General features: G+C 40.7%; 1 protein-coding gene across 3 annotated transcripts in view; it reads right to left on the bottom strand.

The window, feature by feature from the left end:
- Positions 1-8572: 8572 nt before the first annotated feature.
- Positions 8573-12327, bottom strand: part of SLC30A4 (solute carrier family 30 member 4) — a 31234-nt gene continuing 27479 nt past the window's right edge. For all 3 annotated transcript variants that reach the window (XR_010590984.1, XR_010590985.1, XM_005307274.5), the window contains one exon: positions 8573-10742. Coding sequence is in view for 1 of the 3 variants with exons in the window: in XM_005307274.5 (XP_005307331.2) it covers positions 10588-10742 (155 nt within the window). In the remaining 2 variants the exon portion in view is untranslated. The remainder of the gene's footprint in view (positions 10743-12327) is intronic.

The raw sequence follows: 12327 nt of genomic DNA, 5'->3' as shown, positions 1-12327 counted from the left end.
CAGTGCTGGGGCACTGTTTACACTGGCGCTTTACAGCGCTGCAACTTGCTGCACTCGGGGAGGTGTTTTTTCACACACCCCCGAGCGAGAAAGTTGCAGCGCTGTTAATTGCCAGTGTAGACAAGCCCTTATTTACAATGTCACCAGAAAGTGAGAACAGGTGTTCACATGACACTTTTGTAGCCGGCGTTGCAAGGTATTGCATGCCAGATATGCTAAACATTCGTATTCCCCTTCCATGCTTCGGCCACCATTCCAGAGGACTCATTAAAAAAATAATGCGTCAATTAAATTTGTGATTGTACTCCTTGGGGGAGAATTGTATGTCTCCTGCTCTGTTTTACCCACATTCTGCATATAGTTCATGTTACAGCAGTCTCGGATGATGACCCAGCACATGTTCGTTTTAAGAATACTTTCACAGCAGATTTGACAAAACTCAAAGAAGATACCAATGTGAGATTTCTAAAAATAGCTACAGCACTCGACCCAAGGTTTAAGAATCTGAAGTGCCTTCCAAAATCTGAGAGGGACGAGGTGTGGAACATGCTTTTAGAAGTCTTAAAAGAGCAACACTCTGATGCGGAAACTACAGAACCCAAACCACCAAAAAAGAAAATCAACCTTCTGCTGGTTGCATGTGACTCAGATGATGAGAATGAACATGCGTCAGTCCGCACTGCTTTGAATCGTTATCAAGCAGAACCCATTATCAGCATGGAAGCATGTCCTCTGGAACGGTGGTTGAAGCATGAAGGGACATATGAATCTTTAGCGCATCTGGCACATAAATATCTTGCAATGCCAGCTATAACAGTGCCATGCGAACACCTGGTCTCACTTTCAGATGACATTGTAAACAAGAAGCAGGCAGCATTATCTCTTGCAAATTGTAACCAACCTTGTTTGTCTGAGTGATTGGCTGACCAAGAAGTAGGACTGAGTGGACTTGTAGGCTCTAAAGTTTTACATTATTTTATTTTCAATGCAGGTTTTTTTGTACATAATTCTACATTTCTAAGTTCAACTTTCATGATAAAGAGATTGCACTACAGTACTTGTGTGAGGTGAATTGAAAAATACATTTTTTGTTTTTTACTGTGCAAATATTTGAAATAAAACATAAATATAAAGTGAGCACTGTACACTTTGTATTCTGTGTTGTAATTGAAATTAATATATTGGAAAATGTAGTAAACCTCAAAAAATATTTAAAATAAATGGTATTCTATTGTTGATTAATTTTTTTAATCACTTGACAGCCCTAATAGCAACCTTTGGTTACTACCGACTGGCTTTGAACTGGTGACCCAGATATTAAAGGTTCTGTATTCTATGACCAACCCTCTAATCCATCCAGTACCACTTGCAGAACTGTTTAAAAGATAATTTAACCGCCAAGAAGCTCTTTCAATAAAAGAGTTGTTACAAACAAGAGAAGACAGCCTGATGACTGAGCAAAAGGCCCAGTCTACATTAGATTGTCTTTCATGTTAGGATACCAGCCTGGTTAATTTCTCAGTCATGCTACTGTAAATCAGGAGTGACTTTGCGTGAGTGGAACTATACTGAAGTAAAACTGCGAGAGGAGATTCGGGCCCATAGTTTTTAATACTGATTTTGCTAACCCAATAACATGAGGGTGTGGATGGGGCGTATAACTTTGTTAAATACTTTTCTTTAGACAGAGAGACAAGGTGGGTGAGGTAATATCTTTTATTGGGACAACTTGTGTTGGTGAGAGACAATCTTTCGAGCTTACACAGAGCTCTGGTCCAATAAAAGATACTACCTTACCCACCTTGTTTCTCTAATATCCTGGGACCAACAGGGCTACAACACTGTATGCTTTCTTTAGACTTGGCAGTGAAACCACCATCACTTTGGTGAAAATGATAGATTTCTCTCCATTTCTTTCTTAGGATAGGAAAGACCCTGGAATAAATCATGAGTTTCATAGGAGAGAGACATCAGTGTTCTCATTCTTCTCCACAGGAACATGGGAGTTCCTGGATCACACAGTGGGCCCCAACTAGAGCAGTATTTATGCTCAGAGGAAGGAATGAACAGTTTGGAATAACCAGCCCATAGGCGAAGTTTTTTCCCCAATGCTAGGCAGTTAGAGGTTGGTTTATGCCCTGTTGAATGAAGGTTTACATCTATTCCTTCTGCATTTGAAGTAAAATGTATTTGTTAAAGAGGAAGTTGTGCTTTAAGGACACGCCTTTCTCCAATCTGCACGGGAGAGCATTTTTTGCATTTGCACTAGCTTCACATGTGGAACTTCTGCATAAGGAGTAAGTGCAGGATATGTAATAGAGATAAATACTGTGTGAATAAGGCACCCACAATGCAGATCTGAGCAAATTTTGCCCTAAAGCTGGCACTAAAAGATAGGTGAAGCAGACTTTCAGTGATAGGAATGGCCACTCTTACCTAATGTCACAAAAATATGACAAGATCTTGCTAATGTCATGTCCCACTTTATTCATTAGCTGGCAGGATGTTGGACAAGCGTATAGGTTGGTTGGTGGTGTCAGACAAAGGTTACTCCAGCCCAACAGATGGAATAACCTCCCCATGGTTTTGTATCGTACTCCCAAGAAGGAAAGCAGCAAGATTCATGCAGTAATAAATCTTCTGGCATGTCCATTGTACAAGGATATAGATATATGTAATACTGTTACCCGGGGTTCTTTCAACCCAGAGCTCTTGGTAACTTTACTCTGTGCGAGGAGGTGTCGGAAATAAATCAGGGGAGACATGGCCGTCCGACCGATAGATGGCTGGCACAAACAGGACAACACACGAGTGCTTTCACTTAAAGCTAAACTTTACTAGTCTCAAGCACTTACACACGTCTGCAACAAGTTAGTAAAACACCCCCAACCCTTGATAATTACCAAAGCTGAGTGTGGCTTTCGAGTGGCACAGTGGCAGCCCGTCTGCCGCTGGGGAACACGAGATGCATCCAGAGGGAGAGACCAGTCCCAAAACGAGTCCCACCTAGCTCACGCTTTCCCCCCCTTATTTATACATTAGTAATACAATGACATGTCCCTTAAAGAAAACTTGTCAAGTAAGCAGTTTCAAGCAAGAGGTTCCTTCTGATTATTGATTAACCAGGCGTGGGTTTTTCCAGAGTCTGCAGCTCTGAGATCCCAATAGACATTCCTGCTCTTTTAAAATGCATGTATCAGCAACTTCAACACAATTCTTATCAGGAAGGACGTGGGGTCAAGCTGCCCCTTCTGTGGCACCCCAAAACCCCCTCCCCTCCTGCCTTGGTCAAGCTGAGTTTGCTGACTGGCCAATTTACAGCTTGCTGACTAAGTTGCTTTTTAACAATAAGCCATAGTGGTTTTAGGCACTTTACTGGTTTGCCAAAGTCTCCCCGTACAATACCATAATAGAATTTTAGCTATGTACTAGGCTAGTAACCTCCCAGCATCACCCCAGAAAATAGGGATGCAGACTCCGGAGGCTCTAAACTTGTCTAACTGACATGGAGTTTGGCAAGCGACTGGCTTCATGCTGAACAGATGTGTTTCCACTCACTGTGGTGGTGGAAGGATTTTGCATGCAACGTTGTGGTGGCTAATGCTGTACAAATCTTCCTGTGATAGCACTAGAAGTAATCATTGGGATATCCAGTCGTTCTTTGTAGGTATACTGGTCTTTTGGATTGAGAGATTCTGGGGCTGATTCTCATTTACAATAAGGTTTCTTTACATTACCATGGCAGTGTAACGAGATCTTACAGTGGGTATAAATATAATTCAGATCCAACGTATGGCACCCGTCACAGTGCCAGAGTTGTGTAAAGGATAGTCAGGCCCTGTGTGTCTGTTCATGCTCGTGACAGTTTTGGTTTGCAAATTAAACAAGTTTTTTTAGCATTATTTTCTATGGCTTTTCTTATATACAAAATGTTATTGTGACCCAAGAACTTCTTGATGCCAGCTGGCAGAGGGCACGGGGGTGCATAGGGATTTCAGGGATACCCTGAGTCTGGTATTTGCATCCTACTTCACTAGAGTGTCATGTAAGGTGTCTACTGAAAGTAGGGTGACCAGACAGCAAATGTGAAAAATCGGGATCGGATGGGGGGGGGTAATAGGAACCTGTAACATTGCACTCTATATGATTTTATGAAAATATGCTAATGAGTTTAAATATAATGTAACTGAAATATGCTTCATGCAAAAGGTCTCTTGTAAGGTATCATTACAAAGCTTATAATCTACTGGGTGTGGTCATCCCATTTGTATAAATGTATCACTCTTGTATCTGAAACTAGAAATATGAAAAATAAATCTGAGGGCCTATTGTAATTATGCAAAGTGTAGGCCATTAATGGTGGTTTGGAATCTTGATGACTCCCATTAACTAGGACAATTGTCTGCAGATGGCTCTGTTTTATTTGTAAGTCTCCCTGTATGTGTGTGTGCTGGCAAGTGGGTAATGAAGTCTTACAGTGACATGTGATCATGTCACCTGAACTGGAATCCATCTTTAACCTGGTGCTTTTCCATTGAGAATGAGGGGGGGAACCCAGAGAGGGACAAAGGATTCCCACTTTATGCAAAAGATATATAAGTGGGTGGAACAGAACAAAGGAGGAGCCATCATGAGGAATCCCCTAGTGACCACCTGAGCTGGAACAATGGCTGTACCAGGGGAAAGGACTGTGCTCAGATTAGGAAAGTGTCCAGTCTGTGAAAGAGACTTATTGAAACATCTCTGAAGGTGAGATTTTATCTGTACTCAGTTGCATTACTGTATTAGGCTTAGATTTGCGTTTTATTTTATTTCACTTCGTAATTCACTTTGTTCTGTCTGTTACTACTTGGAACCACTTGGCTCAGGGGTAGGCAACCTATGGCACGTGTGCCAAAGGCGGCACGCGAGCTGATTTTCAGTGGCTCACACTGCCCAGGTCCTGGTCACCGGTCCGGGGGGCTCTGCATTTTAATTTCATTTTAAATGAAGCTTCTTAAACATTTTAAAAACCTTATTTACTTTGCATACAACAATAGCTTAGTTATATATTATAGACTTATAGAAAGAGACCTTCTAAAAACGTTAAAATGTATTACTGGCACACGAAACCTTAAATTAGAGTGAATAAATGAAGACTCGGCACAGCACTTCTGAAAGGTTGCCAACCCCTGACTTAGATCCTACTTTCTGTATTTAATAAAATCACTTTTTACTTATTAATTAACCCAGAGTATGTATTAATACCTGGGGGGCGGGGACGACAGCTGTGCATATCTCTCTATCAGTGTTATAGAGGGCAAACAATTTATTAATTTACCCTGTATAAGCTTTATACAGGGTAAAACAGATTTATTTGGGTTTAGACCCCATTGGGAATTGGGCATCTGAGTGTTAAAGACAGGAACACTTCTGTAAGTTGCTTTCAGTTAAGTCTGCAGCTTTGGGGCATGTGGTTCAGATCCTGGGTCTGTGTTGGAGCAGACTGGTGTGTCTGGCTCAACAAGACAGGGTGCTGGAGTCCTAATCTGCCAGGGCAGGAAAGCAGGGGCAGAAGTAGTCTTGGCACATCAGTTGGCAGTTCCCAAGGGGGTTTCTGTGACCCAACCCATCACAGAGCCTATATAAGAAAAAGACCCAAAAATCGGGACTGTCCCTATAAAATCGGGACATCTGGTCATCCTAACTGAAAGCCTGTGTCACACTGGTCATCATAATCTTTGTGAAATGTGTGTGCAGATACATTCTTTGTGCAAATGTATGTGTAGGGAGATAGGTGGATATATACTGGAAATTATGTTCTTAAGGCCTTGAATTTAAAGGCCGGTCACCTAGAGGTAGCATGCCTTAAGACAGGTTGTGGAATACAGTGACCAGACGTCACGATTTTATAGGGACAATCCTGCTTTTTGGGTCTTTTTCTTATATAGGCTCCTATTACCCCCCACCCCCATCCCGATTTTTCACAATTGCTGTCTGATCACCCTAGTTGTGGAAGACATTATCTCCCTAGCTGACCATTGTGTCCTGCAACTGAAGTCAATTTGCTTATTGTGTTAAATGCTAATGACGAGATTATAGGGATTTCAAGAGAGAAATTAACAGAAAAGAGGGAACCCTGTATACAGGTAAAGAACAAAAGACTTATCTAATTTATCTAGGATGCAGAAAGATGCCCAGGCCTCCTTCCATCTGGAGAGAAAACAGACAAGCTACCTGTGGGTTTGAAAGGAGGGCCTTACTCATCCAGATTGAAAAACGCTGTGCAAAGACGTCGGGGTAATCAGTACCTTATTAGACAAGAAGGCCTCTTGTTCATTATGTTTAAGCTCTAGAATGCTTAAAGCGACTGTATCTTTTATGAACCCTTTGTTTCCAGTAGATCTGTTTTGCTAACATTTGGCTCTCTGCTCTTTGTTAGATAAACTTATCCTTGTTTTCTCTCTAAATAAATCCAAGTGCTGTGTGTGAAGCAGAGCTGTGTCCTGAGGTGAAATGGATAAGCTCGTGTGTGCTCTTCCCTTGGGAGTAGCAGATCTGTGAATTCTGTGTGTCCAGTGGAACAGGGGCTGGGCACCCCAAAGGGATGCTTGGGGGGGAGAGGGGGCTGGAGTGTACCAATTGTTAATCTGTAAAGAGAGAGCGGAGCCTGCATGGGCTGAGAAAGGAGCAATTGAGCTGCCTGCAGCCAAGGTTGTCAGGGAACTGACCCCTGGCAGAAACAGACAGATCTTCCTCATGCTAAGGGCACGTGGTAGCAAGGTACCTTACAGTCCTGGGTATCTCCAGGGAACATCCCAGTTACCTTCTGTAATATACATCCCTACTCTGATGTTTTTTATTGTGCTTAATTTATTCCATTGTTCTGAGCATTAAAAATAGGAATACAATAGATTTGTTGCTATTTCCTTGGGATAACTACATTATTGAAGGCTAATAATGGGCTGCCCTCAATACACTGCTCTCTCGAGTGAAATACAAAGGGATAAAAGAGAAAGCCCTTCACCCTGAGTATTTTGTAAGGACAAAGTAGAGATCTGGAGGTAGGACAATCAAATCTAAATTTTCATCTAGTGATCCCTACTCAGTTATTATAGTTGAGTTTAGTTAGAAGGAGCTACAGGAATTTATATTTGAGAGTTTCCCTGAGATGGGACAATGGAATCAACATTCTAGCCTTTTGTTGCTTTTTTAAGAACATAAAAACATAAGAATGGCCCTACTGGGTCGGACCAAAGGTCCATCTAGCCCAGTATCCTGTCTTCCGACAATGGCCAGTGCCAGATACCCCAGAGGGAATGAACAGAACAGGTAATCATCAAGTGATCCATCCCCTGTCGCTCATTCCCCTATCACTCCTTCCATTTTTTTCTATATTGCTCCGCTAACAAGAGGCCCAAAACTAAATACAGTGTTCCAAAAATCGTCTTGCTAGGTACTTAAAAGAAAGTGTGGATAACAGAACAACCTTTAATGTGTGTGTTTTTAAAAGCATAAGCACTACATGGTGGAAGACAAAAGACTGGTGATGACCCTTGTCAAGGCTGTATCCCCACTTTGAACTTTAGGGTACAAATATGGGGGCCTGCATGAAAACTCCTAAGCTTAACTACCAGCTTAGGTCTGGTCCGCTGCCACCATCCCAAAACTAATTCCCTTCCCTGGATAGCCTTGAGAGACCTTCACCAATTCCCTGGTGAATACCCAGATCCAAACCCCTTGGATCTAAAACAAGGAGAAATTAACCATCCCCCCTTCTTTCTCGCACCAACTCCTGGTGAATACAGATCCAACCCCCTCGGATCTAAAACAAGGAGAAATTAACCATTCCCCCTCCTTCCTTTCACCAACTCCTGGTGAATACAGATCCAACCCCCTTGGATCTAAAAACAAGGAAAAATCAATCAGGTTCTTAAAAAGAAGGCTTTTAATTAAAGAAAAAAGGTAAAAATCATCTCTGTAAAATCAGTATGGAAAATAACTTTACAGGGTAATCAAACTTAAAGAGCTCAGAGGACTCCCCTCTAGTCTTAGGTTCAAAGTACAGCAAACAAAGATAAACACTCTAGTAAAAGGTACATTTACAAGTTGAGAAAACAAAGTAAAACTAAGACGCCTTGCCTGGCTATTTACTTACAAGTTTGAAATAGGAGAGACTTGTTTAGAAAGATGTGGAGAACCTGGATTGATGTCTGCTCCCTCTCAGTCCCAAGAGCGAACGAACTCCCAAACAAAGAGCACAAACAAAAGCCTCCCCCTCACCCCCCAAGATTTGAAAGTATCTTGTCCCCTTATTGGTCCTTTGGGTCAGATGCCAGCCAGGTTACCTGAGCTTCTTAACCCTTTACAGGGAAAAGGATTTTGGAGTCTCTTGCCAGGAGGGATTTTATAGTACTGTACACAGGATAGCTGTTACCCTTCCCTTTATAGTTATGACAACCCTGTATAAGGAAGTGAGCCAGTGATCTAAATATAGTACCTCAAAACTGAGTTCACCTACGACTTCATGTAAGGAATACTACAAAACATAACTGCAAGGGGAATCAAAAGAAATAGGCTAGAGCCAGCAGTATGAATAAATATTTTATAAGACAGCAATGTGTAGTTTAATAACTGATTTAATAAATCCCACAGTAAAGCAACATATTTCTGCTTTTTTCAGTTAAACAAATGTATAGTATATCATTACAATAAAAAACTCCAAATACAATACAAGTTTATCATACTCCAACTTCTAACTACATTGACTGTAAACCGCAACTTCATAAAATCCTACTTGAATAGCCAGTATGTGCAAAATACCTGGTTTTCAGAAAGTTCTTATGGAAAGGATACACAATTTTTCATAAATTGTGATATGGCTTTACTGGTGATATACTGTATGTACTGAAGCATTAGCTTCCCAAAGACACTGGTACTCTACCTCTGAGCTGAAGGTGCTGGCATACTGTATTGTCGCATTCCCCCTCTTTGTTGGAAGAAATACAAACATAATCCAGTGTTATGTGCACTTTGTCCAAACTAATACTGTGCTGTTAATTAGTATCTCTGAAATTTTATCATCTGATTCCCTACCTCAAGAGAAAGCAAACAAGCCATGTTTTAATCCTAATTGCAGCTACAAATCAGTTTGATGAAATTAAATATGAAACAGTAGCAGGTCTTAAAACAGTAGGTTGCCTTGGTATTTACAGCTGAGCAGCAAAGCTGTCAATGTAGGGCAAAAGTTATCTTTTCTGATACATGCACAGAACTATTATTGATGTCAGTGGAAGTTCTGGATAGAGATCAAAGTGCAACAGAGATCTGAGGCCAAATTCTGGTTTTCTTTTCAGCTTTTGCAGTCTATATTCTTCCGGCCTTCAGTGAGGAGGATACATGGTGGCTGTAACCACAGGCAGATCAGAGAGACTGAGTTTAAATTTGCCCCTTATAAAGTCAAAGTGCAGAGGATTTATGGAGAGCCTGTGAGACTCAGTTCCATGGGAACCTGAACATCATACATCATGCACAGAATGTATTTCTCTAAAGGAAATGCAAAAATGAAATTAACAGATTATTAAAATTCTAAATTTGGGGAATATATCTGAAATCTCTCCTCTCTACTTTCCTGTTAGAATATCTATGTGTGTTACATGTCTGATTATTTGACAGTATCCTTATAGTTACATAGTTTCTATAATTTTCTTTTCACAATTTCATGAAAAATGTTTCCTACAGCACATTTATTAATTCTAATTAGAATGAATGCTAATTAATTGGCCCTTGAATCAAGTTAAAAAGTTTTACACATTCAATTTCATTAATAATAAAATCATCTTAAGAGTCAAAACTTTATTAAATAAATAAGTGCTTCTAAGGTATACATGCCATACTAAAATACATGAAAGATAACTGATCACTTAAAATATTTTGGGTCCAGTTCTGACGTCTCTAATTAGACAATGGAAATTTTGCCTGGGTAAGGACCTCTTGATTTGGACCTTTGAATGCCTGCATTAAATCTAAATGTCTGGTATGGGTGCAGTAAATTCTATATTTGGCAATTTTCTGAAGACAGTTTATCAAATGGTTTAGCTAGCACTGTACGCACCACCTTCCAAGATAACATATTAAAAACTGTATTACAAAAATACTGTATAACTACTTTAGGGATCTTTAAGTGTTATGGACCCCTGACGTAATCAACTTTTTAAAAGTTTTTAAGTCAAATACTGAATTCTTTATGCTCCATTTGGAACACAGGTACATTAGTGGTACACAATTGACAAAGGACAATATTGAAGTGTAATTGATGAGGTATCTGCAGAGCCATATCACAACCTGTAAACAATATTGTGGAAACATCTTTGTCTGAAAATCATATCGAACTGACAATAAATTGGTCAGAGCGAGAGAGAGCAAATACATTTATCTGTAGGGTACCTCCTGCACTTTTTGCAGTACCAGTTCTCCCTCTGGCATCAAATACTGGTACAACTCCACACATAAGGGATTCCATTCAATCATGTTAGTTTTTCATTTATTGCTCTTTAGTCTTTGACTACAAGATAAAGAATAAGGCAGCAGTTCCCAAAATGTATGAAATTAGGCACTGGAACTCTGACAACTTGCACAGGTTTTGTTTACTTCATGCTTGTAACTCTGAAGCTGAACAGAGCATTTATAAATTCCAAATGTGTTCAGCAGCAAGTGTCTGGCCTTGGACTGAACTTCCTCCCATTTACGTGAACTTCCTGGAACTGGAAAAGGAAGAAAATTATCAATACATGTCATCCTTCAAAAATCTGACAATCTAGGCATTACAGCTGGCATGATTGCCCCATTATCGTGTGCCCTTCAGCCCTGATCCTGCACTCAGATCCTTAACGCTGATAAAAATAAGAATCTGATAGTCAGCCAAAAAAGATAAAGATTTTTTGTCTATGCTTTCTATGGACAATACAAAAAGGGATTAATATGATAAATACATTACTGCTGTATTATATAACATTTTACATAGCTGCTAAACATAAACCCTCATGTGTTGTATTGGACAGATATCTGCTGTTTCAATTTAGCTGAAATATATGTGCCCAACGAGTAATGGTGTTAACATAGCCCAGTCACTGTCCAACATTAAACAGATTTAAACAAGCTTCACGGTTTGGTATATAGAGACCTCAGCCTGCTTAATATCATGGGAAACACACCCTTAAAAATCCTTTAAACTTTTTTATGAAAGACACCAAAAATAAGAAAAATAGTTAAAGCATTTGAAAGGTAAAATATTAAGTAAGGTGTTCATTTTAACAACATCCCTTGTCCCCTTCCCCTTTAGCTGGATAAAGTTTTTAGAAGGAAAAGGGCCCTTGTTTGACAGTCTTTAAGATAGTTTCAAAGAGGGTAAGAACTGTCCTTTTTGAGGAAAAGAAGTTAGTTAAGATGGGCTGGAGCTGTCATTGCTCTTGTTGTTAAAGTCTGAACCCGTTTCCTAAAGACAAAACAAGACAAACACACACAAAAGGGGAGAGAACAGAACAGCAAAGATACAAAATGCAGCTTCTGTCTCTGGCATTGACTTTCACTTGCAACCTCACCATTGGAAAAACACAGGCACAGCATACGGTCTTACCAGCCACTCCGAGACCTAGCAAACCTGTACCAGCATCAGGCTGTTCTGGCCAGGCACTGAATTTCTGCTCATAGGCTTACAACAGTGTTGCACATAGGCCGCGGCGTTGAGTTTTTCTTTTCCCTGGGGGTGCTCCATCCCTGCTCTGCCCCAAGGCTCCACCCACTCCCCTGTGCCCCCCCTTGCTCTGCCTCTTCCTGCCTCTGTTCTGCCCCCTCCCCGAGGCGCCTGCCTACTTGCTGCTCTCCACCTCCCCCACGCCCCTCCCCCAGCTACCAAACAGCTGTTTGGCAGCCCCTCCAATCAGCTAATCGGGGGTGCTGCCAAATAGATATGGCTGGTGGGTGCTGAGCACCCACTATTTTTTTCCCTGGGTGCAATATCAGGCTTGGGAGGGTAGCATGAAGCCCCTAGAGAGGTCTGTATTGATTTTTTTATACAAAGCATCTTATGTTGTTTTACCGCCTACTGTGGGAAAACTGTGTTTTTTTATGCCAGCAAACAATCTGTGCAAAAGCATCAACTTTTTCCTTTTTAATGAATCTGATCAAACGGTATTTGCTCCTGATCTTTCCAGCAGTGAGTTTTCTTGCACAGTTCTCTATAATATACCCACGATAGGAGAAGTTTTATGTATTTTATAAGCAAGCCATTTTCTATGCAAAGGATAGTTAAAAGCCTTGTTCCCAAAATGCATACATCACAGCTCAATT

Source organism: Chrysemys picta, chromosome 10 (assembly GCF_011386835.1).
Source record: "Chrysemys picta bellii isolate R12L10 chromosome 10, ASM1138683v2, whole genome shotgun sequence".
Lineage (NCBI taxonomy): Eukaryota > Metazoa > Chordata > Testudines > Emydidae > Chrysemys > Chrysemys picta.
The sequence above is the reverse complement of the archived record's forward strand: the minus strand, read 5'-3'. Positions and strand labels throughout refer to the sequence as shown.